We start from the raw sequence: 27,679 nt of genomic DNA, 5'->3' as shown, positions 1-27,679 counted from the left end.
TCCTTCTGTTTCTGACTTATTTCACTCAACATGATTTTTTCAAGGTCCATCCAAGATCGGCTGAAAACGGTGAAGTCACCATTTTTTATAGCTGAGTAGTATTCCATTGTGTATATATACCACAACTTGCTCAGCCACTCATCTGTTGTTGGACACCTGGGTTGTTTCCAGGTTTTGGCTATTACAAATTGTGCTGGCCAGGCCTCTTTTATCTCAAGATCCTTGTACTTACTTGTGGGTTCTGTTAATATTGTGAGTGCTGGATCACGAGGGATTCCACCCCAAATGGCAAATTTCACTAGTTTCAAGGAGCTGTCTGCTAAGGTATTGTAGGTGGACAGCTACTTTGATATCTAGCAGGATAGTAACCTCCAGGTGTCCAGAATATCACTGTGTATGTTGGGTGGGACATCCAATAACACTCTCTCTAGTCCACAGGCAGAGCCACAAGTCCAGCCAGACCTTCCAATAACACTCTCATGTACTTTTCATTAACTATAACTGTCCTATCACTCCATGTTCAGGGAAATCCTTAACCTCTCAGAATTAGGAAGAAGAAACAGTGAGATGAAATAGGAGTATAGAGCTGCAGATTCAGACCCAGAATAGGTCCTTGTTTAGGCTCTCTCCCATTCTTTGAGGCTACCCCTGTGCATAGCGACAGGTTAAGGAATTCAGAGGGTGAAAGAACTTCCTTTCTGTTTGTGGTATATTTGTATTGTTTTGGTTTCAAAGAACCTGCTGGCTATAACACACATCAACTGGCAGCACCTCTCCCTTTTCTGTGTACCCTGAAAAGATCATGAGTCTCAGGGTTACTCTGGTCAAATTTGAATCATCGAATCATCATTGAAATACTTAGGCAAATTGCGTACTTTCTAAGTCTGAAGTTGCATAAGCAAAAATGGGAGAAGATTTACTTCTTGGGGGAATAAAAAGGTTGTAGTGTGGTGTATGAAACACAATTTATAAAAGGTGCTCTAAAAATGTCAGGGTTTCTCCTATTCCTCCTTTCCCCTCAAACTAACAAAACCAAAGTCCTGATTTCTGAAAGGCACAAGAAGGTTCCAGTCAGCTTCTTCTATGACTCTTCGTGACATTTTGAGCCTCTTATCACTTCTTCTATCACTGCTTCTTATTTCTCAGCCTCCACCCAGTTACCTCTATGCCCCTGGCCCTGGGTTTCAAGTTTCATTTTTTGCATAGCTTTTGTGCTTGCAATCTTCTCTTTCCTAGTCTAAGAAATTCTTTCTTCTTCAAGAACTTCTTTTTCACTCGGAGGTCAGAGGATGTGAAACATGGGAGAGGTGGAACTGAAGGGCCTGGGTCGGGCAGGAAAAACCCTGTAAGAAAAACCTCAAAGAGAATTCCCCTTTCAGGAGTGTGGGATGAATAGCTGAATATTCTAAAGGACAAAATGGGAGTGGCATTTAGTGAGCTTAAGGTATTGATGTGGAAGAAAAAGAGGAAACTTTGAAATTGTAAAGTGCATGGGGTGGAGGAGGTAGGTGAGATCCATTTTGGATCAGAGCAGGCTTTGGGGGGGAAGACGTAGGTGTTAGGTGGTTCACCTGGGAAGATGGGAACTGACAAGTGAACAGATGGAGGCAGACACGCCTTCCCCTCCCTTGGTCCGTGGTCTGCGGGCCAGTGGAGTAGTTCTGGCTGCAGAAAGCAAAACCCCTAAGCTTCTGTCTCGGAGGACACCCTCCTACGCGCAGTCCTGGAACACAGGGAGGGCGGGGCCTGCGTGTGTGGGCGGGGCCCCAAGGAGCCACCCGCCCTGGCGGGGCTCCCCCTCCCGGGTCCCCTCCCTTCCGCGCTCGTGCGGGAGGGCGGAGCTGGGCTGTCTCCATTGTGGAGAGCAGGAGAGAGGCGCGCGGGATCGGCGCCGAGGCCCCAGCAGCTAGCGCGCCAGCCGCTTGGCCTCTGCGGCTGCACCTGGCGGGCTCTGCAGCCGGGATGCGGCGGGCGCCCGGGACTGGTGGGCAGCTCAGCGGCTCCGGGGACATGTGCGCTGGCCTAGACCGCCCGCGACCATGAGCCTGACCGCCCGTGTCTCCTGCTCCATGCTCAGCTGCTTCGTAAGTGCCAGCCCACGTCCTGGGGCTTTTGGGCCCCTATGTTTGTAGCACCCACAGCCCCACCCAAAGCCTGCTTTTGAGAATCTGGATTTTTTTCCACCCATCCCCCTTCTGGAAGGCCCCAGACTGGAGGGAGGTGGTATTTGTTGCCTTTGTTGGACTTTCTTTGATCCTTTTTAACCGATGCTGGGGATTGCCAAATGCTAGGGTTAGAATTTCTGTGGCAAGACTTGCCTCCCCCCCACCCCCAGCCACTGCCCTTGACTGCAGATCTTCAGGCCCCGCCCTGCAGGGGTACATACCAGTACCTCCATCTCTCCATCTTGTTCCCACCCGTTGCATCCTTGCTTTAGGGTATGGAATGTGGCTACTTGAGTGTCTGAGATATTAGGGGGCTGGTCAGATTGAGCAGGATGTCTGAGCTGTCTCCCTGGCTCCAGTCTCCTCCCCCTTCCACCATTCCATCCCTCACTTGTCACGCCGGTATTTTCTCCTTGACTGTCCCCCAGACAGCCTCTCTTCTCCATCTTCTCTGCCTCTGCAGGGTTCCATACCTCTGCATCATTCTCAGTCTCCTCTTTCTCCTCCTCCTTCACCTCCTCCTCCTCCTCATCTGGCTTAATGCTCCTTCCCAGCTTCCCCCATCTGCCCTCTCAGATGTCTCCCCCCTCTTCACCCTCCCCCTCCCTTCATGGGTGTCTGCCAGGCCTCCTCTCTCCCCTGACTGTCCTTGGGTCTCCTGGTTCCTCTCGGCTGCCGGTGAATCCCCTCTTCTTTCTTCCCTGGTGGTGGGGAGAGGAGTTACTTCTGCTTACTGTGGGTATTCCTCAGGAATTCCCCTCAGACCAGCAGACAGGGCAGGTTGTTTCAGAGGTAGTGGGGGCTTGTTAGCTTCCTAACAGGAAGCTCAGCCCTCAAACATAAGCTCACCCCTAGAATACATGCTCCTTTGGAAAACATCCTTGAAGTCCCTCTAGAGGTACAGAGTTGAATCCCCCCATTCCCCTTTGTCTCCTTCATGTACCAGATCGAAGCTTTCGTGGCATTAAGTGCTGGTTTTCACTCCTCTCTCAACAGTCAGCTGCCATACCAGTTTCTTTTCTTCAGGACAGCTATTTCTTAGCTAGAGTCTTAACCTTACTTTAATTTTTCTTTTCCTTGGTTTTCTCTCCTCCATTTTGGAAATGTTGGTGTTACAGCAGTTTCCCTCTTTGAGGAGCATAAATTCCCAGTTCCTCTTTGGCTCTTACTCATTCCTTAGGCTTAACAGACTTGAATGGCACATCCATTTTACCTTTCCCTGTCTCCCACCAAGTCAGGTCTCTTCCCTTTTCTGGTGACCAAAACTGTAGTGTGTGTGTGTGTGTGTGTGTGTGTGTGTGGTGGGGGAGGAGAGTGCAGATTAAGGGCTAATGGGCCAAGTGGAACTCAGTAATTTAGGACTTTCCCCACAGGGTGAGGAGGGCCCCCCCAGCCTGGAGTACATCCAAGCCAAGGATCTATTCCCCCCAAAGGAACTAGTGAAAGAGGAGGAAAATTTGCAGGTAAGGAGCAAATGGGGATCATGCCTGTATGAACCTCCCTACTCTGCCTTGCTTCTTGCCTTGTCCTGCCTCCTTCCCTGTGCTTCCCAGTATTTCTAAGGGTTCTAGCAACAGACCTCTGGCTTCTTGCTCCCTGGTCTCTGGAGGAAATCTGTATGCGTATATGGAGATTTGGCCCCAGGGAAGAAAGGGCAGCTTTTCTATATAGCAGTTGCTTGGTACTGTTACCATGGAAAGGACTCTGCTCTCCTGCTTTGGTCCAGATTTTCCAGAGGGGAGCCCACAGATCAGGGGATGGGGAGTGGAGAGGAGAGGTGACTCACTTCTGGACTAAGGTTCTTCTGCCCCTCTGCAGGTACCCTTCACGGTGCTGCAGGGTGAAGGAGTGGAGTTCCTGGGTCGGGCAGCTGATGCCCTCATTGCCATCTCTAACTATAGGCTGCATATAAAGTTCAAGGACTCTGTCATAAACGTAAGTACCTGTCCTATTCTTCCACTCCTAAGCCAGAATCCCTATGAGGTTCAAGGTGGGATTGCTCCCAAGTTCTATCTGATTACATCTCCAGAATGTTGGGGTCCCATTCTTTTTCTCACCTCTTGCTTTCCTGCTTCTCATTTATTTTCTGTTTCCCTCTTTGCTCTCTCCCTTCCTTTGTTGCTGGTTGTTCTAAGGGGGCACAGTGGCATTTGTTGGAAGAGTGTTACTTACCAACTGTGTGATCTTGATCAAATCATCTGAGAATTATTTTTTTCCCTTTAACATCAGGGGGTGGAAACACCTCTCTTTCAGGGTTCTTGTGATTGTTAATTGAGGTCACTTATATAGAGGATCCAGCATAGTTATCAGGCACTTAACAGGTCTTCAGTAAATGTCAGTTTTCTTTTTTATGATTAAGTAGAATATTGGCTATGGTCAGAAATGAGGATGGGGAGCTGAGCTTCATTTTACCCTTTCTATACAGGTCCCCCTCCGGATGATTGACAGTGTAGAGAGTCGTGACATGTTCCAGTTACATATTGCCTGCAAGGACTCTAAAGTGGTGAGGTGAGAACAGCCGGCCTCACTGGCCCTTATCTTATCCAGAACTTCTGCTGCAGGATTTCTCTGATATAGGAAAGAACTATCTCATTATCCCCATCTGAAAGAAAATGTGAAAGCCCTATGTGGGTTTGGAGTTTGTTGTCTATTGGCCCATCATGTTTTGACCTGAAGAAAATAAGAGTGCATGCTTAACTCATGGGACTGTTATAATGATTAAAGAGATTATATGTTAAAGACCCTTAGGTGGGTATGCACTTGGCATGCCCTAAAAAAATGTCAGAGACACTTAAGTGTGGCTGAAGTGATGTGCACATGAGTGAGGGTAGTAGATCTGAGATCTGAGAGGTATAGGGTGGGGAGTGTCCAACTGTCATATAAGGACTGGCTCTGACTTGGAGGGAAATGGGAAATCACTCAAGAATTTTGAGCAACTGAGTGGCATAATCTGACGATTGATAGAATCATTCTTGCTGCAATATTGAGAATAGATGGAGAGGGGGGACAGGAACAAAAGGGTGGAGTCTGGGAGACTAGTTAAAATGTTATTGCAGTTACCAAGGTGATAGATCCTGGTGGTCTATCTCGGTGGGAAGAAGTCACAATTGGTGAGAAGGATCAAATTTGTGAAGGTAAAAATGACAGGGTTTACTGACAGCTTGAATATGAGAGAAAGAGGGAATCTGAATGATTCCCAAGGATTATTAAAAGGATCCTCAATTTAGAATCTGCATGCATTCAGATTTGTAGGGACTAGAATGAGGACCTACATTGCCCTTTCTTTAGAGAGGTTAAAGTTTAGTTGCTGTGGCAATATGCTATGGAAACCTTTACCATTTAATACTTAGCACATTAAGAATAAAAGAGGAAGGGGCCTGTTGAATAGAGTGGGGAGAGAAGGCTTCAGGAAAGAGGTGGCACTTGAATTCTCTTCAAAGGATATAGCTAAGTCTAAGAAGTGAAAAAGCAGAGAGACATGACTGACTCGACGTGAAAAATGGTAGAGTCCCATTAGATGGGATAAGTTTTGTCCTAAGAACTCTTGTTCTTAGGAAGACAGTCGTCACAAAGACAACTTCTTTTGGGTGTTGGTCACTGCCCCTGACTCTCCCCAGGATTCCCATGCTTTACTGTTGGCTTTGCAGCATTCTCTCCCACAAACCTTTCCTGTCACTGTGATTTTTGACCACTCTGGCTTCTTGCCTGGCAGGTGCCACTTCTCCACTTTCAAACAGTGCCAGGAGTGGCTCTCACGGTTAAGCCGGGCCACAGCAAGACCTGCCAAGCCTGAAGACCTCTTTGCCTTTGCATATCATGCCTGGTGCCTGGGGCTGACTGAGGAGGACCAGCATACGCACCTATGTCAGCCAGGTGAGGCCAGGCTGTTTTCTATGGGAGACTTCTTATCTCTTGATGATCACTCCCCTCCCCTTGAACATGGCACTCTTGGATACTGACAGGCATGGGGCCTCTATTTCAGGAGAGCACATACAATGCCGGCAGGAGGCGGAGCTCACAAGGATGGGCTTTGACCTGCAGAACGTCTGGAGAGTCTCTCATATCAACAGCAACTACAAGTGAGAGGGCAGGGGCTAGGGAGCTAAAGCACCAGTCCAGACCCACATCTTGTCTGCACACTGGGCACAGCTTCTGACTGTGAGGTTGTGAGGGAGGAAGGTTGCGGGTTCCTCCTCACTCAAATCCAGGTCTGAAAATCTTGTTATCACACCTTAGATGACGCTTAGTGACTCCATGTTGTCTCTCCTCAGGTTGTGCCCCAGTTATCCCCAGAAGCTGCTGGTCCCTGTATGGATCACAGACAAAGAACTGGAGAATGTAGCATCATTCCGCTCTTGGAAGCGGATCCCTGTGGTTGTGTATAGGTGAGAAGAGGCTGGTGGGAAGTAGGGAGGATGTTCTTTATGCAGTAAGGAAAGCGTCAAAGTGGAGCTTTGCTGCAGACAGCCTGGTTGACTGGGAATTGATCTTCTGCAGGGAAATAGATATGAAATAGTTTATTTTTGTGTGTGTGCCTGGCAGTGAATCCAGGGCTTTATACATTAATGCAAAACTAAATTCACAATTCACAGACCTAATTTTTTTTTTTTTTTGCCACCAGTTATTGTTGGGCTTCTTGGCATCCTTTTTTCTTTTTTTCCTTTTGGATGGGCGAGGGACAGATATAGAGGAGAGGGAGGGAGAGAGACACTGCAGCATCACTCATCAAGTTTTCCGCAGTAAGGAAAGCGTCAAAGTGGAGCTTTGCTGCAGACAGCCTGGTTGACTGGGAATTGATCTTCTGCAGGGAAATAGATATGAAATAGTTTATTTTTGTGTGTGTGCCTGGCAGTGAATCCAGGGCTTTATACATTAATGCAAAACTAAATTCACAATTCACAGACCTAATTTTTTTTTTTTTTTTGCCACCAGTTATTGTTGGGCTTCTTGGCATCCTTTTTTCTTTTTTTCCTTTTGGATGGGCGAGGGACAGATATAGAGGAGAGGGAGGGAGAGAGACACTGCAGCATCACTCATCAAGTTTTCCCTCCTGCAGGCATTCCCATGTAGCCAAGGGCTTGAACCCCAGTCCTCACACATGGTAACATGTGCATTTTATCGGATAAGCCACCTCCCAGCCCAATATATATATATATATATTTAAATGTGGTGCCTGGAAATTAGCCCAGTACTTCACACCGTACTTCTGAGTAGCGGCCCTGGCCCAACTTTTCATTTCTTTATTTTTTGCACAAGAGAGAGAGAGTGTGGGGAGAGGGAAAGCCAGAAAGAAGTAAAGTGTGTGCTGTACTGGGTGGGCTTACCTCCTGGACCCCCTGAAATAATTTTAAGACAAAAAAAAAAAAAGCCTCAGTTTTTCTCCTAAGAGTAAGACTGTTGGGGGTATTCGTTTTCCTTAAAAAATATTTTTTACGGGGGCCCGGGTGGTGGCGCACCTGGTTGAATGCACATATTACAATGTTATAACTCAAGTACCTGATTTCGAGCCCTGGTCCCCCATCTGCAGGGGGGAAAGCTTCACAAGTAGTGAAGCAGTGTTGCAGGTGTGTGTGTGTGTCTCTCTCTCTCTGTCACCCCCTTCCCAATTTCTGGCTGTCTCTATCAAATAAATAGATAATAAAAAAAAACTAAAAAGAAAAGTATTAAAAAAAATTTTTTTTTTATGGGGCCGGGTGGTGGCGCACCTGGTTGAGCACACATGTTACAGTGCGCAAGGACCTGGGTTCGAGCCTCCGGCTCCCACCTGCAGGGGGAAAGCTTCAAAAGTGGTGAAGCAGGGCTGCAGGTATCTCTCTGTCTCTCTCCCTCTCTGTCACCCCCTCTTGTTTTCTGGCTGTCTCTATCCAAATAAATAAATAAAGATAATTAAAAACAAGAAACAAAAAAATTTTTAAGATAAAATTGGTTTACAAGACTGTGAGTATTTTAGTGATATAACTTCACCTCTCTCCTACAGTTGTGTATACCACACAACATGCTTTTATATGTGTGCACACAGAAATGTAAACTATTTGTGTTGGCAAACTGATTTGTGGACCAAATTCATCCTGCAGCCTGTTTCGTTTATCTCCTGTGAGCTGTGAATGATTTTTTACATTTTTAAAGGGTTAGTTAAAAAAACAAAATATTGTACTGCAGAGATTGACTGTGACTCATAAAGGCAAACATTTATTTTCTGGTTCTTTACCAAAATCTTTGCTGACCTCTTCACTAGGACATAGCTTAATCAGAATGATAAAGTGGGTGGTAGCCATGAAGTCTGGAGCTGGTCATGCTCTGGGTTCAGACTTTCCTCCTGCTGGGTGTCTATACCTTGAGCAGGTGTTGTGTAGATTTGATGAGTCATAGTCACCTTGGGGAGACAATCCATTTGAGAAAATGTGTTAATGTGCTGTAAACTATAACGCCTTCTGAAGATGTTTGGTTTTTATTACCATGACCCAAATGAACTGCTTGCTTCTGTTGTTTCTAGAAATCTTGGTCTGTTCACTTGGGGAAGACCTCCATGCAGATGCTAAGGGCATTTTGTTTGTTTGTTTGTTTGTTTCATTAGACACCTGCGCAATGGGGCAGCCATCGCCCGCTGCAGCCAGCCTGAGATCAGCTGGTGGGGCTGGCGCAATGCTGATGATGAATACTTGGTCACCTCCATTGCTAAAGCCTGTGCTCTGGATCCGGGAACTAGGGTCACTGGGGGCTCCCTCAGTACGGGGAATAGTGATGCCAGTGAGGCATGTGACCCTGACTTTGGTAAGAAGTGGGTGGTGCTGGCTGCAGGGGAAGTGGGGTTCCCATCTTAGCCTCTCTGAGTCCCAGAGAACCTCAAGAAAATATGGGAAGATAACAATACACAGGGTGTCTGGGTCCCTGCCTTTGGGGAGCCTGTGGGATATGAGGGGTCTCCAGTTGCATGTTTCTTCTTCCAAAATGGGGGTACCCCAGGACCAGGCTGAGACTGGCTGACCCAGGTCTTCTCCCTGCTCTGTATTTAGATTCCTCGCTGACTACATGCTCCGGAGTAGAGAGCACAGCAGCCCCCCAAAAGTTGCTGATCCTGGATGCTCGATCCTATACAGCAGCAGTGGCTAATCGGGCAAAGGGTGGAGGTTGTGAATGTGAAGGTATTACTGTTACCCCTGAATCTGCAGCTTGGAGAGAGAGGACAGGGGACAACTTCTGTAATAGAAAGACTTGGGATTGGGACTCTGCCACTTCTTGCTGTGATTACACTGAAGTTGCTCCACTGTTTCATTTTCTTTTTTCTCTTTCTATCTTTTTTTTTTTTTTTTTTTTTTTGCCTCCAGGGATATCGATGGGGCTTGGTGCCAGCACTACGAATCCACTGCTCTTGGTGGCCATCTTTTTCCCATTGTTGTTGGTTATGACAGAGAGAAACTGAGAGAGGAGGGGAAGACAGAGGGAGAGAAAGACACCTGTAGATCTGCTTCACCGCTTGTGAAGCGATCCCCCCAGTAGGTGGGGAGCCAGGGCTTGAATTGGGATCCTTGCACTGGTCCTTGTACTTTGCACTATGTATGCTACCAGCTGGCCCCCATCGTTTTATTTTTTTATCTGTAAAACATGGATGATACATGGTTTGCAAAATTGTTGGAATGATTAGAGTTCACATATATGAAATTATTGGCACAACTACTATTTATTGAAATTTTGATACATATTATCATTACTCATAGTACTGATATTACTATTGTTACTGTTAATTTTGGTAAATGGCACCTAGACATTCAGACATAAAAAGGTGATGTATCATTGTGGGTGAAAATATTTTACTGTGGCCAGGGAAGTAGCACAGTAGTTTGAGTACTAGACTTGTAAGCATAAGGTCGTGAGTTTGAGTATTAGCATTGCTAGTGCCAAAGTGATGTTCTAGTTCTCTCATAAAAAAAATCTTTTAATATTTGTTTAAAAATAAAAGTTAGTGTCTTAAAGGAGTAGAAAAGTTCTTACACACATATTCTGCTTATTTTTATTATTTTTTTTCTATCTGTATGTTTAGAACTTCCTTTTTAGGATTTTGAATAATTTAAAGTATAATTTTTATTTTCTTGTTACTGGAGCAGTGTTTTTTTTTTTTTTTTTTTTTTGTCTCCAGGGTTATTGCTGGGGCTCAGTGCCTGCACCGTGAATCCACTGCTCCTGGAGGCTATTTTTGCCCTTGTTGTTTTAGCCTTGTTGTGGTTATTATTATTATTGTTATTGATGTTGTTGGATAGGACAGAGAGAAATGGAGAGAAGAGGGGAGACAGAGAGGGGGAGAGAAAGATAGACACCTTCAGACCTGCTTCACCGCCTGCGAAGTGACTCCCCTGCAGGTGGGGAGCCGGGGGCTCAAACCGGGATCCTTCCATCTGTCCTTGCGCTTTGCGCCATGTGCACTTAACCTACTGCGCTACCGCCTGACTCCCATGGAACAGTGTTTTATAAGATGGTTGTTTTCTCAGGGGTAAAATACCATATCTCCCCCAAATATGTGCCAACATATACCCTACCACCACAGTGCCATTTCTGCCCTCCTCAGAGTTCAATTCCCTTATCCCCTCTTGACTCCTTCCTCCTTTCCCCATTAATGCCTGGAGATTTGCTGAATTAGACTAAGGGTTTTCATAAACCTTTGTTTATTAGATTAAAAAAAAAAAGATGCTGTAGATTTCATAGTATATTTAGTGCCCATCCTAGACTGTTCTGCCCTGCTAGGGCAGCTTTGCCTGGATGCCTACTTCCAGGATAAGCTCTTATGTACCACACTCCTTTTATATCTTCAGAGTACTACCCTAACTGTGAGGTTGTATTCATGGGAATGGCCAACATCCATGCCATCCGGAACAGTTTCCATTACCTTCGTGCTGTGTGTAGCCAGATGCCAGACCCTAGCAAGTAAGTGTTTCCTGCTCTGATTCCATTCTCTCTCTAGTGCCATCCCTTTCCCACTATTTCTTGTTCATGTAATATTAGTTGGGGAGATAGAAAGTCTGGAGGTACAGGGGAGCAGGGGGCCTGTGTACATGGACCCACTCCAATAACACTTCTACTTCTTGACCAGCACTTTGGTATAACCATAGGACATGGGTTCCTTTTATTTGTATCAGTTGTACTACATAAATAAGAAAGTGGCTTAGATGTGTATATGGTACTGGCCAGTTCTGTCAGTTTTAAGAGCTTCTAGTCCACCTTGGGTTCTGTATTCCCTATGTTCCTGCTATAGATATCTTCTGGCAGAAAGGCCATGGTCTGGACCTCTTCCTTCAGTCCTTACCAGGGACTTTGTTAGGTACTGCTGACTTTGGGTAGTGGACAGAACTGTTGTAACCTCAGCACTATTAGTAACAGTCTTGATTTCTGTTCTTGTGTAGCTGGTTATCGGCCCTGGAGAGCACCAAATGGCTGCAGCACTTGTCAGTGATGCTAAAGGCAGCTGTGCTTGTGGCTAATACGGTTGACCGAGAAGGCCGGCCTGTGCTGGTACACTGCTCAGATGGCTGGGACCGGACACCACAGATTGTAGCCCTGGCCAAAATCTTACTGGACCCGTATTACAGGACATTGGAGGTATTGAGAGGAGTTGGGTGGGGAAGGTATTTGACCCTATGGTTCTATTTTGGAGATCTTTCCAGTAGAGGCCATGGATGGGTTTGAGTCCTCTCCTAGACTCAGTTCTCTGCTCGTCTCTGAATTTGCCTGTTCCTTGCTTTGGCCATCTCCTGGGGAGTACATGACCACCTTTCTAGAGAAACCTTATACTTAAATTCTTCTTACAGGGCTTCCAAGTATTAGTAGAGTCTGACTGGCTAGATTTTGGACATAAGTTTGGAGATCGCTGTGGCCACCAGGAAAATGCAGAAGACCAAAATGAGCAGTGCCCTGTGTTCCTTCAATGGCTTGATTCTGTTCATCAGTTGCTCAAGCAGTTCCCTTGCCTTTTTGAGTTTAATGAAGCATTCCTGGTAAGTCCTAATGCCTGTGGTCCGGGTAAGGGATGGTGTTCTAGGTTACTAGGTGCAAACTATCTTGGCCTTCTAGGTAAAACTGGTGCAGCACACATATTCTTGCCTCTATGGCACATTCCTGGCCAACAACCCCTGTGAGCGAGAGAAACGTAATATCTACAAACGGACCTGCTCTGTGTGGGCGCTTCTGAGAGCTGGCAATAAGAACTTTCATAACTTTCTGTACACACCTGGCTCAGACATGGTAAGTCTGAACTTTATTATTTTTGAGCAGCAACTATAAAGCAGAGATATGGAAAGAAATAGACCAAACCAGTGGGGAAAAAGCAGAACCAAAGGCTTAGGAAGGAAGAGGGACTGGGAACACCTTGCAAAATACCAGTTTGGGGCTATTTTTCTAGGTCCTTCATCCTGTGTGTCATGTTCGAGCCCTACACCTCTGGACAGCTGTTTATTTGCCAGCATCGTCTCCATGCACACTTGGGGAGGAGAACATGGATCTCTACCTTTCCCCAGTGGCTCAGAGTCAGGAGTTCTCTGGCCGCTCTCTGGATAGGTAAGTAAAGCCCTTTTTTGCTCTCCCCTGTCTCCAAGAGGAACTATTTTGTGCCATGCCTAAATGTTGTTCTCTTTTTTTTTATAAGATACTTAAAAGCACTTTCTTAAGTCAGTTAAAGTTAATTTAGCTCAGATTTGGAGCTAGCTTGAAGTATACTTTGTATGCTTTCAAGGTCCTTTCTTAAGATAAGATTGGTTACCTTCTTCCCTGGGCTGTTATCACCTTGGGTGACATATCCAAGCTAGGGAGAGGAGAACAGAATGAGAGGACTATTTTAGGAAGGGTTGTGGGAATGCTCTTGACTTCATTCACTGATAGAAGGTATGGAAACTTGCTATCTTAATAGTAACCTTCACTATGTCCAGTATTAGCTTTCAGAGGCATTGATTATTCTCAGAGAAGTGGTTCTCCTAAGGGGTATGGCATTTACAACATTCCTTCAGGAAAAGGCTAGAATTTAAAGGGAAACATAAAAGTTATCTTTTGACTGAGTGGGTAAAAGCAGAATGAAAGTTCTCCTCTATGATCCTATATAAACCATTGGTGTCCACTGGTAAAACTTAGGTATATGTCCTTCCAGATGTTTAGCTCTTCATAGATATACCAACATTCTCCTCATGATACATAGATTTGTGTGTGTGTGTGTGTGTGTGTGTAAGTGTAATGTTTGCATACTGTTCTATAATATCTTTTCCATTTTGTATTAAGCTGTCAATTCATGACAGCACACACACAAAAATTATTAGGGGCCAGATGTTGGCACACATCTGTTTTGTTTTGAGTGTTTTTTTGTTTACCAGAGTACTGCTCAGCTTTGTTTTATTGTGGTGTGAGGGATTGAACCTGGGACTATGGAGCCTCAGGCATAAAGTCCTTTTTGCATAACCATTATGCTATCTCCTCAGCCTAGCACACACTTAGTTAAACACTTTGTTACCATGTACAAAGACCCAGGCTCAAGTCCCCCACTCCCCCACTAGTAGGGGGGAAGCTTCATGAGTAGTGAAGCAAATATTGCTGCTCTTGCTCTCTCTCCCTCTCCCTCTCTCTTTTTTTAGTATTTTATTTATTTATTTATTTATTTATTTATTTGGGTAGAGACAGAGAGAAGTTGAGAGGGGAGTGAGGAGATAGGGAGAGAGACAGAGATAATTACAGCCCTGCTTCACCACTTGTGAAGCTTTTCCCCTACAGGTGGGGACCGGAGGTTTGAACCTCGGTCCTTGCGCATTACAGTGTGTGCACTCAAACAGATGCACCAACCCCCCCCCCCCCCATATCCCTCTTCCCTTTCAACTTCTCTCTGTCCTATCAAATAAAGGGGGAATAAAAAAAAAGGCTGCTAGGAGCAGTGGACTCATCGCGCAGGCTCCAAGCTCCAGTGATAACCCTGATGGCAATAAAAAGAAAGTTAAAATTGAATCTTTATTTAATGAGTGAGAGAGAGAAAGACATACACACCAAAGCACTGCTTAGCTCTGTCTTATGGTCATGTGGGGGGACTGAACCTGGGACTTTGGAGCCTCAGGCATCAGTCTCTTTGCATAACCATTATGCTATCTTCCTTACCCTCCTTTTTTTTCTTTTTTTTTAAATCATTACAGGAAGTCTTAGTTAACATTTCCCTCATTTTCAAATTGATTTTGCAAAAATATTATGCATGGTAATGGGAAGATTTGCTCAGGACATTCACTGTCATAAGTTCAGTGTTGTTGGTGTATAGACAAGCAATAATTTCTCCTAGTAGCTTTTCTTGTTGTTCATACAACTAAAAGCTTTAGGAACTTTATCAGGTACTTGACTTTGGCCTGACATTTAATATCATATAGTGAAAAGTCAATGCTGTCAATTGTTACAGTAATAATATGAATGATCCTGTCAAAGGACAACAGATTTGAAAGCTCTTCATCTTCCAGTTTGAACTTTATCTTGGAACAAAGTTTCTCACAGCACAAATTCTTTTCTGCCATCGCCAACAAATCACAGTGGGCAGAGTCTATATAGCTCTGGCCGGGCTTTAAGTAGGGTCTTCAAGGTGACCACTGGTTACTATTTACTTAGATAACTTTTATGGAAAACCTTTTCTATTTTGTATCTCTTGTATCTAGTTCTGGGCCTGACACATAATAGGTGTTTTACTAAATGCTTAAATAAATGAATGAAATGTAGAGAGTTGTAAGCTTGGTTACAAGGTTAGTAAAAAGAGGTCCAAAATAACTGCGTATGTCCAGGAATGCCATTCTTCTTGTGGGGAGGCCTCTTCTCGGGCGTAGACTCCTAGTGCGCACCAGATGTGGGGGGTCTAGGAGAATGTCACCCGAGGCAGCAGGGGCTGAGTCTTGTGTCCACGATAAGAGATGAGCCGGAGACCAAGATGACAGCAATGATCGTTTATTAATTAGAGAGGCAAGGCTTTTAAGGGGTTGCAGAAAGAGGTAGCTTGTTGTTTTAACCGGGCTGGCTTCACAGGCAGATAACAGAGACACGTGGCTGGACCAGGAAGCTGTATTTCTTTATTCACGAACAACGATTCATAAACTAACCCAAACTAATCACCAAACAGAACTCTCCTGCATCCTTCTCACATGGTGGCGCCAAGCAGTCTCTTAACTCTGTCCAGGTTCTTTGGGGCGGGGACAAGCGGCCCACTAAACTAGCAGGACTAAACCAATTTTCCTGGCAGAGGGAGAGCTAGACCAAACCAATGTAAAGCATACAACAGTAGCTTGTTTATATCATATATGGTTAATGCAGAAAAGGGGCAGAGAGGTAAGGGGTTGGGAAAACTATCAGGTGAGTGATCTAAGGAATGAGGAAGCTAGGCTTTGATGTGCATGGGTGTAAGGGTCCTTGTATGTCAGGAGGGTGAGGTTTGGTTATAGTCTTATTCAGAAGGGCAAGAACAAAGAAGTGAGAAAAGGGGCCTCTGATAGCATCTGTATAAGCAGGAGAGCGATTTGGGAATGAGGAAGTAGGGTTTATCAGTGGCTAGCAGACAGAGGTGTCCTGAGGGTGGAGAGAAGATGGGTCAGGTATGATAACTTCTGGTAGCTTTTGAATAAGCAGACCATTTGGTTTAAAGACAAGGAAGTAAGCTATTGTATTGGGAATGCAGAGTCCCTGTGAGGCAGAGAGTCTGCCAGGTGAAGCTGAACCTGAAGGCCGTTCTCTCCCATGCTCAGTCTCTGGTAGAGAGAGGCTGACCGGAAGATCATGTTCCTTAGGCAGCCCTCTTTCAATGGCAGGTTCCACCAAGCTCAGCCATATCCTCACAGTTTCCCTGCGTAGGAAGATAGCACCAGCAGTAGTGCAACAGACTTGTGATTGAGGCAACAGAGGTCCCAGGTTCAATCCCCAGTACTGCCATAAACCAGAGAGGAGCAGTGCTCTGGTAAAACAAATAGAAAGGAGAGGAGGGGGGAGGAGACCAGGGGGAGTTGGATATATGACCAATCACAGAAAAGAAAAGAAAAGAAAAGAAAAGACTTCTTTGGAGGTGGTAAAAATTAAGAAGAGGCTATTTAGGGGCCCAGCAAGTAGCACAGCCGGTTAAGCGCACATGGCAGAAGTGCAAGGACCTACATAGAGATCTGGGTTCCTGTCCCCGGTTCCCCACCTACAGGGGGGTTGCTTCACGGGTGATGAAGCAGGTCTGCAGGTGTCTTTCTCTCCCCACATCTGTCGACCCTCTTCTCTCAGTTTCTGTCCTATCCAACAACAGTGATGGCAACAATAACAACAACAACAAAGGCAACAAAATGGGAAAAATGGCCTCCAGAAGCAGTGGGTTCATAGTGCAGGTATGAGTCCCAGCAATAACCCTGGAGGCAAAAATAAGTGCACAGAAAAAAAAGGCTATTTTGAGTAGTAGAAATATATGCATGAGTTTATTCATTTATTTAGTTATCTATTTTTTTGCCAACAGGGTTATCAGTGGGGCCCAGTGCCTACATGATAACTCCACTATTTCGGTTGGCCATTTTTTCTTCTCTTTTCTTTTCTGATAAAGACAAAAAAAATAAAAAGACAAAAAAAAAGAACAAAAATGGACAGGGATTAAGATAGATAAAGAGACATACTTCCAACAGAGCTCCACCACTGTGGAGCTATTCTCCCCGGCAGGTGGAGACTAGAGTCTTAAATCCTGGTCCTCATGCATGGTAATGCATGCACTGTACCAGGTGCACCATTGCCTGGCCTCTGCACTGAATCTATTTTTGATTCAATAGTCAACAGTAAGTCGTTGAAGTAATCACCACCTGTTGACAATTGTGTTAGAGAACTAATCTTTGAGTAGGGTAGTTAGAGCAAGAGACCAACCAGCACAGTTATATTTCGAATTTGAGGGGAATAGTCCTTTGTCAAGGGAAAGGATTACATTCACAACCTTTTTTTTTTTTTTTTTTGAGAAGTCATTAATAAGCTATGGAGTGTGGAACTATACTCTATAATTTTACAATCTAGTAACCCACTATTAATATCTCACACACACACACACACACACACACACACACACACACACACACACCCCAAGTTATGGAATTGACCGAATGTTGGAAGAAGTGGAGTAAAGAAGATCAAAGAGAGATCCTAAGACTCTGAGCCAAGAAACTAGGGATATGTTAATACTGCCTAAAACACTGGAAATTTGAGGAGTCGAGTTAGAAAGAGAAGGTATATGCAATTTGGAGTTGAAATATTAAATGACAACAAAGAGCTGATTTGCTATAGGTAGTTCCAGATATACAGTATACGGTTGGATTTGGAGGAACAAATGGTGTAAAGGTTGTAAGGGGAATGGTTTCTCTTAACCACTACCTTCACTCACCTTTGGTCATATCTTTCCCTAGGTGAAAACTGTCCTGCTTTTCCTCCTTTCCACCCATTAAAGTCCAAGGCATTTCTTCTGTACCCAGTTCAAGCTTAACCCTCTCTGTCTAGTCTTCCTTGACCACTCTGACTGGATGAGTTCCTTTTCCTTTTGTCTTAAATTTCTGGGGCCTTATTATCTTGCCAACATTACTGCTTAAACCTTGAGTATACATAAGGATCGGCTGTGGAGTATGGTAGACTGTTGATGTCGTTGAGTGTGGGTGGAGAATATGTATGAATTCTTCATTCTCCTCTACTTTTTCTGTGTGTTTGGAAGCCCCCATACTTTCTGTTTTACTAGAGTATGAAATAGAAAAACTGAAAAATTGCCAAGCTAGGATTTAAGCGCTTACTTTAGGACTCCAGACATAGTAATTATAGCCATTGCTATTACCTTCCTGGCATCTCATTCTACAGAAATAATAAAAATTAATCACAGAAGTGAAAGTAAACAGCAGTTCTTTAAAAATAGTGATTAGTTTCAAAAAAAGCAAACACATAAAAAGCAGCTATATTAACTAGGCCAGGGAAATAGCTCACTTGGATAGTGTGTTGCTTTACCATGTGCATAAACCAGGCTTGAACCCAGCCTCCACAGCACTCAAAGAAGCTTTGGTGCTGTGGGCTCTCTTGTACTCTTTCTCCCCCCTCCCCCCATCCTTCATCCCTTCTCTGTCTCTTATACAGAAAAGAAAAATCAGCTGTATTATAACTATACCAGTGTGGAGAATTTTTTCTCTATAGACTAGACTACTGAGAAATCAGCAAATAGGAGTGGTATTTTATAGTGACTGGTATTTTCTCTGATAGTAGCTTGCTTGTTTTTTTCTTTTTTTTTTCTTGCTTGTTTTTTTCTTGTTTTTTTTTCTTCCCACCAGAGTTATCACTAGGACTTGGTGCCAGTATGGAGATACCATTGCTCCCTGTGGCTATTTTTTTTCCCCCTTTCTCTTTCTTTCCTTGCTTCTTTTCTTTTTCTTTTTTTTTTTTCAATAGAAGGTGAGAGACAGAGAGATAGATACAGAGAAGAACTCCTGCAGCACTGCTCCACCACTTGTGAAGCTCCCTCCCCCTACAGGTGGGAACAGGGACTTGAACCTGGGTCCTCAGCATGGTGATATGTGTATTCTGCCAGATGTGCAGAAGACCTGACTCTTCCCCTTAAGTTTTCTTTGCTCTAAAAAAGTTTGAACTATATTGAAAAGTCAGGATAGAATATTGTGAAAAGGTCTATTACCCACCTTTTGTGCACAAATTTCTCAAGGATTCTTTGAGTATAATTAGAGCAGGGGTGGGGAAATATATGGCCTATAAAATCATTTGATTTGGCCTGTCAAGGCAAGACTTGAAATTCAATATATCTAGGAAATTTTTTTCATAGCAACATTAAGTGCTAATTTTTAAAAATATTTATTTATTTTCCCTTTTGTTGCCCTTGTTGTTTAACGTTGTGGTTATTAATGTCGTTGTTGTTGGGTAGGACAGGGAGAAATGGAGAGAGGAGGGGAAGACAGAGGGGGAGAGAAAGTAAGCTTGTGAAGCGATTCCCCTGCAGGTGGGGAGCCGGGGGCTCGAACTGTGATCCTTACGCAGGTCCTTGCAATTTGCGCCATGTGCGCTTAACCTGCTGCACCACCGCCCAACTCCCAAGTGCTAATTTTTAAGCCTGAGTAGATTTAGAAGGCATCAGGGGACCATGAGATGGTTTTACCTCATAGAGCACATACTCTACCCAGGCTTGAGCCCATGACAGCCACATGGAAGCACTTGCACAGGGGAAGCATCTTGAGTCGTAGAGCACTGCTGTTGTGTCTTTCCTTCTCTTTCTTTCTCCCTCTTGTCCTTTATTTTATTTATTTATTTATTTATTTTAGAGACAGATAGGCAGAGGTAGAGAGATAGAAACAGAAACTACAGTAACAAGCCTCCTTCAGTGCTGGAACCTGGATCACACACATGGCAAAGCAGTAGTATACTGTCCAAGTGAGTTATTTTGCTGGCCCTCACCTTCTATCTAAAAATTCTTGGCAACAAAAAAAAAAAAAAAAAGAAGAAGAAGACACTGACTTATAAGACTGTTAAAAAAATACGAGTGGCTGAGATCACCCAGAGAGATTGTATAGATTGAGGTCTGAAGAAAGCCAAGGAAAGATCTTGGAATCTTATGAACAGAGTTTATATTTTACATTTTATACAGAGTGAGTGTTGGTTATTTACAGATGTATTATTATTTCTTGTGAACTCTTGCTTTGTTGCTGCTTTGATGATTCTGATTCTACATACTGGAGGTGGCATTAACTTCCTGAAACAGAGGCATTGTATTTATCATTCCAGACTACCTAAAACCAGATCTATGGATGACCTCCTTTCTGCCTGTGACACAAGCAGTCCCCTGACTCGCACATCCAGCGACCCTAACCTGAATAACCATTGTCAGGAGGCCAGAATAGGTCTGGAGCCCTGGCACACTAATCCTGAGGGATCAGAGACATCCTTCCTGGAGTCTGGAGTAGGAGGCCCTCAGCAGACTGTAGGAGAAATGGGTCTTCCACCTCCTCTTCCCACCAACCAGAAAGACTACTTGAGCAGTAAACCTTACAATAGTCACAAAAACTGTTCTTCAAGTTACACACTGCTTACTACTGCAATGCCCCGGGAAATGAAGAGCAACACCTCTGATCCTGAGATCAAAGTCCTGGAAGAAACTAACGTACCAGCTCTAGACACCCCTGCCCAGGATAAGCCGGACAGAACTTTAGATGGCCCAGGGGAGCCACCTGAACATTGTCCTGAAAAAGAAGCTATGAGTAGATTATCAGAAATTGTTTCCAACAAGCATGATGAAATTTGTGATTTCCCTGAGTCTTCTCAGGACTCCCTTATAGCTGCTCCCCAACTTGCTCAGTTAGAGTCTGTGCTGGACATGCCCTCCAGTTGTGTTCCAGATCATAGTCTGGGTACTCTTTATAAGCCGCCGAGTGCTACTTGCCAAACTCCTGCAGATCCAAGCACTGACTTCCTCAGGCAAGATACTCCAGTGTCTGCAGCAAGTATCTCCCATCAGGAACAGCCCAGTTCTGTCCCAGACTTTATTCATGGGGAGGAAGATTCCATTAAGAGAGGGCATAATAGGAGTGTGCAATTATTGGAAAATCCTCACTTTGGAAAAGTGCCATTGGAATTGGTACGAAAGCCAATTTCTCAGAGCCAGATCAGTGAGTTCTCCTTTTTAGGGTCCAACTGGGACAGCTTTCAAGGGATGGTGACTTCGTTCCCAAGTGGAGAGACCACTCCTCGGCGACTGCTTTCCTATGGCTGTTGTAGCAAGAGATCGAGCATTAAGCAGATGCTTGCACCAGGGCCCTGCTTTGGGGGCCAGTGGGCTCAGAGAGAAGGTGTGAAGTCACCTGTCTGTTCTAGTCATTCCAATGGACACTGTAGTGGTCCAGGAGGAAAAAACAACCGAATGTGGTTGTCTAGTCACCCAAAGCAAGTCTCCAGCACAAAGGCTGTTCCACTGAGCTGTCCTTCTCCAGTGCCTCCTCTCTATTTGGATGATGATGGACTTCCCTTTCCTACGGATGTCATCCAGCATAGGTTACGGCAAATTGAAGCAGGGTACAAACAAGAAGTGGAACAACTACGTCGACAGGTGCGTGAACTTCAGATGAGACTGGATATCCGTCACTGCTGTGCACCTCCAGCAGAGCCCCCCATGGACTACGAGGATGATTTTGTAAGTATTCATCTTCTGTCATCAACTCACTGATTTATTATATTCATTTAACCTTCTGTCCATTCAGTGTTCATTCATTGGGTACTTCTTGTGTGCCACTGAGTTAGGTTGTAAGATAAAAGACATAGTTCCAACTTTCAAGGAGCTCAAGTCTATTAGAAAAGACAAACAGTTAGAATTATATTCTCTTTCATGACATATTTTTTAATAAATTTTATTTGATAAGACAGAAAAATTGAGAGGGAAAGGGGAAAAGAAAGAGAGGCACCTACAATAACAATGCTTCACCATTCATGAAGCTTCCCCCCCTGCAAGTGGAGACTAGAGGCTTGAACCCAGGTCATTGTACTTGTGCTCTCAACCAAATGCACCACTGCCCAGCCCCTAGACTGATCATCCTTTTTTTTTTTTTTTTACATTTATCAGCAGCTTTATTTAGATAATAGATACAGAAATAGATACAAAGCAAATTCTTTCAGCTGGTATTGAACAAATTGTGCAACATCATATAGTGAAATACTATTCAACAATAAAAAAAAGAGCAAACTACAGATACAGGCAACAATATGGATGAATTTCAAATAGATCATGCCAAGTGAAAAAAAAAACTAGCCCGGAAAGACTACAGACTATCTAGTCTCATTTATATAATATTCTGGAAAAATGCTATAGAGACAGAACACATCAGTGGTTGCCAGAGATCATGAATAGGAGAAGAGTGATTACAAAGGAACAGTAGTGGGAGATTTTTTTTGTTTTGGAAGTGATAGAATTATTTTATTCCAATATACAATAAAGAGCAAAAAAATTTTATAAATCTTTTTAAAATTTATTTTTATCAACTTTATTTGATAGAGACATCCAGAAATTGAGAAGAAGGGGGAGAGAGAGAGGGAGAGACAAGAGATACCTGCAGTACTGCTTCACTACTCACAAAGCTTCCCCCCTGCAATTTCAAGTCTATGCTGGAAAAATATGCTCATTCTAAGTTGACACTTTAATATATATTGACAACAAAGCCTCTGGCATAATTGTCATTGAAAACAAAAAAAAATCTCGTTAAGTGTTATGATTGAGGGAAGTATCAAATTAATGTTGGGTCTGGGGCAAAGATAAAGGTCAGAGAAGACTTTTTTTTTCTTTATTTGCTAAGAGAAAAATTGAGAGAGGAGGGGGAGGTTGAGAAGGAGAGAGAAAGAGATACCTACAGCTCTGCTTCACCACTTGTGAAGCTTCCCCACTGCAGTGGTGGGGGTGGAGGGAAGAGCAGGGGCTCAAATCTGGGTCCTTGTGCACGGTAATATGTGCTTTTAGTCAGGTGTGCCACCATCCTTTCTTAAAGTCTTAAGAAGTAATATTTGGGGAGTTGGGCGGTATCGCAGTGGGTTAAGAGCAGCAGGTTAAGCGCACATGGTGCAAACTGCAGGGACCGCCATAAGGATCCTAATTTGAGCCCCCAGCTCTCCACCTGCAGGGGAGTCGCTTCACAGTTGGTGAAGCAGGTCTGTAGGTGTCTTTTTTCTCCCCCTCTCTGTCTTCCTTTCCTCTCTCCATTTCTCTCTGTCCTATCTAACTACGACGACATCAATAACAGTGATAACTACAACAACAATAAAAAACAAGGGCAACAAAAGGGAAAATAAAATAAATAGTAGAAAATAAAAAAATAAAATAAAATACTTCAGTTAAGTGTTGGCGAATTGAAGACTGAGTCCTATTTAGCTAAGTGGACAGTGAAATGGGAATAGCATTTATAGAAGCAGGGGAATAATAGCTGCACTACTGGTATACTTCGACCAAAGGTTTAGAAGGGATGTGTGTGTGTGCATAATCTTGCCCGGACCATGAGGGAGTGGGTTAATTAATACAGTGAAAGTAAGTAACATAATTATTATACTTTATTTGAAAAAAATACTACTCTAGCAGTAATGTATTAAGTGGATAAAGCAGTTGAAATCCTTGTTGGGAACTTGGTTAGGTCGTTTTGGAATAGTGTATTTAGGCTTTATTGTACTGGCAGGCCTCAAGGTCTGACAGAGCAGTTCTTGTGAACCTTCTAGGAGTCAGCTTATGTTATAATAGCTTGCCATTTATACAGGCACATCCCTTTCTCTTGTTAAGATAGGAGAAAGAAAATCTTTTTGTAATGAGCCAAATACTAAATACTTTGTGAGACATATAGTTTCTGTTGCAGCTATTTGGCTTTTCTATTTTAGGCCAAAATTAGCTGTAGATAATATGTAAATGAACTGAACACAGCTGTCTTCTAAGAAAACTTGGCTTTTGAAAATAGGCATTGGGGCTAGAGTTGGCCTGTGGGTCATAGTTTTCAAAGCCTGGCTTAGAATGTACTGACAAATAGTCTTTCCATGCTGTGATATAGAATATTGGTTAAGAACATGGGTCTGAACTTAGAATATTAGGTTCAAGTCTTTATTAGCTCTTAAGTATGCTGGTAGCTTAGTTTTTTTTTTTAAATTTGAGAAAGAGGATAATAATATACATAATATGATTACTGTAAAGAGTTAAATACATTTATACTTGTGATACACTAAAAAACGGTGCCTGATACATAGTAAATAATAGATGTTAGTGCTGATGTTGCTTGTTTCTATCTTTACCTGCTCTTTAGACATGTCTGAAGGAGTCAGATGGCAGTGATACAGAAGACTTTGGCTCTGATCACAGTGAAGACTGCCTTTCAGAAGCAAGCTGGGAACCTGTAGATAAGAAGGAAACTGAGGTATGTTCAGGCAAATATGTGTTGGATACTTATGTGAGCCAGTGAGTTACCTTACTCAGATATGAGTAATATACAGTATACTCAGAGGTGAATATATTACCCAGTTGAGTGTCTTCTTTGCAGATAAGTAGTAGCCATCTAGAAAGATAAGCCTTATTATTTTCTTCTAGGATGCTTTTCTTGCTATATTGTTGCTTTTCCACTTTGTCGAAAAGAACCAAGAATTTTTCTTTGTGTCTACCATTAGGTGACTCGCTGGGTTCCAGACCATATGGCATCACATTGTTATAACTGTGACTGCGAATTTTGGTTGGCCAAACGAAGACACCATTGCAGGTAAAATGTTTTAGGATGATTTGGTTTTACTCCTGAAACAGTGAGTTGCATATTTGTGAATTGAGAAAGATTTTTTTTTTATTTGTTTATTGGATAGAGACAGCCAGAAATTAAGAGGGCTGGGGGTAACATAGTGAGAGACAGAATGACACCTGCAGGAGTTGGGGGTAGCGCAGTGGGTTAAAAGCACATGTGGCGCAAAGCACAAGGATCGGCAGAAGGATCCCGGTTCAAGCCCCAGGCTCCCCACCTGCAGGGGAGTTGCTTCACAAGCAGTGAAGCAGGTCTGCCGGTGTCTGTCTTTCTCTCCCCCTCTCTGTCTTCCCTTCCTTTCTCCATTTCTCTTTGTCCTATCCAACAACGACGACATCAATAACAACAACAATAATAAAAACAAGGATAACAAAAGGGAAAATAAGTGAATAAATAAAAAAAAATGGAAAAAAAAGATACCTGCAACACTGTTTCACCACTCCCAAAGCTCTCCCCCTGTATGTGGGGACCAGGGGCTTGAACCTGGGTCCTTGTGCACTGTAACGTGCACTCAACTAGATGTGTCACCACCTGGCCTCTTATGAACTAAATTGAATTACTCTGAAAATAGATATTTTTATAGGAACTTTCTTCTCTGCCAGCTTTTTTCTTTATGTATTCATGTAAAGTCTTTTTAGTCTACCATACATTCTCAATATAATGGCATTTCTGATGAACTCTTCTCTCTTTGTTATTTGGCAGAAATTGTGGGAATGTATTTTGTGCTGGATGCTGCCACCTGAAGTTGCCCATTCCTGATCAACAACTCTATGACCCAGTTCTCGTCTGTAACTCTTGTTACGAACACATCCAAGTATCTCGTGCCAGGGAACTCATGAGCCAACATCTGAAGAAACCCATTGCTACAGCTTCCAGTTGAATGCCAGAGGAGATGACCTGTCCAATTTTAGCAGGTTTGAAGGGAGGATCTGCCTCTGGTATAGTTTTGAAGGTTCCTTGGTGTGGCTCATGAAATCATAGAGCTCAAAGATGCCATCTTGGGGAATCCTCCTTGGTACCATGAGACTGGAGCAGAGGAATTCCAATTGGCAGGAGGTCATTTACTGGTGAGACACTCACCTTGGGGTAACAGTCCTGATTCAGATTCAGAATCTGGAACTAATGTTGAACTGGTGACTCCAGCTTTTTTCTCATTGGGGGGGGAGGGTCACAACATGATGATTTCTTAGATACTGCCTGGTGACGTGTGCTCCAAACAGCAATAGAAAGGCATATGCATAACCAAACTCCAAGTGATAACCAGACCTATCTCCTCCACCTTGAAAAAAGCAGATTATAGTATATAAGATAGGAATTCCTATCCTATTTTGAAATGAACTATTCTTTGTACCTCTGTGCTCTGTGTCTGTGCATGAAGGCTCAGTCTTTAGAGGCACTCCCCCTAGCTGCATTAGTTCTGTCTTTCTGTGGAGTTTGGTTTAAAGACTGGTTCAGCAAGTAGAGTTTTGCTATATTTTTCACTTGGCTCATTGGCCAGCATCAGTTTAGGGGGACAGTTCTAGGGAGTGTATGTGAGCAGAGGAAAACTACTGATGCTCAGTCCTGGCAAAAATCAGTTACTTTGATCTGTGAAGGCAGTAGTCTCTGTTACTCAGTGGCAACTCCTGAGGTATGCACTGTGAAGAATGAGAAGGGAAAAGCAGAAGTTATTCTTGTGAAATAGTTGCTGATTGTGCCCTTTCCTTTGCACCTGACTTCTCCTAGTTATCCTGGTGCTAACACAGGAGCTAGACCTTGATCCTCTCCTGGCATGAAAATAAAACAATGGTTTTGTTTATTTGTTGTCCCATTGCCTACTTCCCTCATGTTGTGTTTCCCTTGGCTGCTGCCTTCTCTGGGTCACACTGCTTCTTATCCTGAACACTTGACACCTTGAGGGTAGAATTTAGTGGGGGGGGTTTTTGTTTGTTTGTTTTTTTACCTCTAGAATATGTTGTTTGGAATGTGAGGGTTTCAGTACAAATGCTGCTGTCAATTTCTGTGCACTTAACAATGGAACCCAAACAGAATAGAATAAAGCCTTGATACCAAAATTGGGAGAGGAAATATGCCCTTTTGGACCAAATATTTTTTTTGGGGGGTCACTGTTGTTTTCTTTTTCATCTTAATATGTACCTGTGGCACTTAACCAAAAGATACAGTGATATAGCCATGTCCTGTGCTTGTGACAGATACAGTCTCCCTGACCTAGAATCAAACCACTAGCATTTCTTTTACACATTTTACCTGAAATTGCTGGTGTATAAAAGGTAAATTACATTTAGGCATATCCATATCCTGTTTTAAAACTATGGTAGTTTTCAATTCCTACTTTTCATTTTGCTTCCTAGAAAATACAATCGTTATAAAATAACTAGGCTCTGCATTTAGAACAAGAATTGTTATTTGTCTTGACCTTTTTCTTCAGCCCTACAGAGAAGCATCTGTGCTTTTATACTTGCTATGGATATAACCTAAAAACTTTTGGCATATTTAGGTCAACCTAGCAGAACTTTTTTTTTTTTTTTTTCATTTGTTTGTTTAAATGGAGTTGAATAATGGAGATTTTTGTGTCTGGGGAATCCCTGAAATCATTGAAAAAGTAACAAATTATTTCTTGTCTTAGGTAAAATCCTTTTAAACATTTTCATAATCATTAAAACTTACTGCCAGTCATGAGTGGTTTTTTAATTAACTTGACTTTTATTGCACTTCTGCCCATTTTCAGGGGGAGTAATATTTGCAACATTTGAGGAGACTGTATCTGTCACTTTGGCTATTTTGAGGGACTGTCCCATCAGTTGAATATACTGCATGGCCTTGGAGAGAGACTCTGGGCTCTCAGCTCGGATGTATTCATCAATTACTCCTTTCAGAGCTCTTGTGGGTGTAAGTGACATGATGTGGCCAAAAAATCCAAACTGTGCAGTTGCGTTGTGACAAACATGCAATGTGCTGTAAAAACTCAATACAATTTAAATAAAATCTCTATATTAGTGATGCTTTGTTGGGATTATTTATTTTAATTTCTAAAAAAAACTTACTTTGCATTTTTTTTGTTAACCTTGAGGATCAAGGAATAAACCATTATATGTAACTCTTCTTCTGAACTATTGAATACTTCCACATTTTAGTGGACCTCTTTTTTTTTTTTTTTTCATACAGGTCCTGTTATATTGTTGTTGATTCGATAGGGATTTATGCTTATAGAGTAGAATCTTAACGCATTGCATATAAATTTTATTTTCC

The 27,679-nt window shown here is 43.2% G+C and overlaps 1 protein-coding gene across 2 annotated transcripts; it reads left to right on the top strand.

Annotated features, from left to right (window-relative positions):
• Positions 1-229: 229 nt before the first annotated feature.
• On the top strand, positions 230-27,430 carry MTMR4 (myotubularin related protein 4). 2 transcript variants are annotated; one of them, XM_016193889.2, is made up of 19 exons: positions 230-403; positions 457-2,084; positions 3,539-3,628; positions 3,984-4,100; positions 4,591-4,673; positions 5,878-6,038; positions 6,148-6,244; positions 6,437-6,550; positions 8,740-8,936; positions 9,179-9,307; positions 10,970-11,081; positions 11,558-11,753; positions 11,963-12,148; positions 12,225-12,395; positions 12,553-12,707; positions 19,917-21,318; positions 23,951-24,061; positions 24,309-24,397; positions 25,133-27,430. In XM_016193889.2, the coding sequence occupies exons 2-19, from the start codon at positions 2,040-2,042 to the stop codon at positions 25,308-25,310; spliced, it is 3,633 nt and encodes a 1,210-aa protein (XP_016049375.1). In that variant the 5' UTR covers positions 230-403; positions 457-2,039; the 3' UTR covers positions 25,311-27,430. The 2 variants fall into 2 exon arrangements, with proteins under 2 accessions (XP_016049375.1, XP_060059808.1); XM_060203825.1 differs by lacking the exon at positions 9,179-9,307.
• Positions 27,431-27,679: the final 249 nt, after the last annotated feature.

Source organism: Erinaceus europaeus, chromosome 12, assembly GCF_950295315.1.
Source record: "Erinaceus europaeus chromosome 12, mEriEur2.1, whole genome shotgun sequence".
In the NCBI taxonomy this organism is placed as follows: Eukaryota; Metazoa; Chordata; class Mammalia; order Eulipotyphla; family Erinaceidae; genus Erinaceus; species Erinaceus europaeus.
The sequence above is the reverse complement of the archived record's forward strand: the minus strand, read 5'-3'. Positions and strand labels throughout refer to the sequence as shown.

What these genes read in the sequence shown, in the direction of transcription:
- MTMR4 (XM_016193889.2), top strand. Translation starts at nt 2,040, where the DNA reads ATGAGCCTGACCGCCCGTGTCTCCTGCTCCATGCTCAGCTGCTTC. An exon ending in ATCCCTGTGGTTGTGTATAG is followed by an intron (nt 6,551 to 8,739) that starts GTGAGAAGAGGC and finishes TTGTTTCATTAG; the next exon opens with ACACCTGCGCAATGGGGCAG. An exon ending in CGTATTACAGGACATTGGAG is followed by an intron (nt 11,754 to 11,962) that starts GTATTGAGAGGA and finishes TTCTTCTTACAG; the next exon opens with GGCTTCCAAGTATTAGTAGA.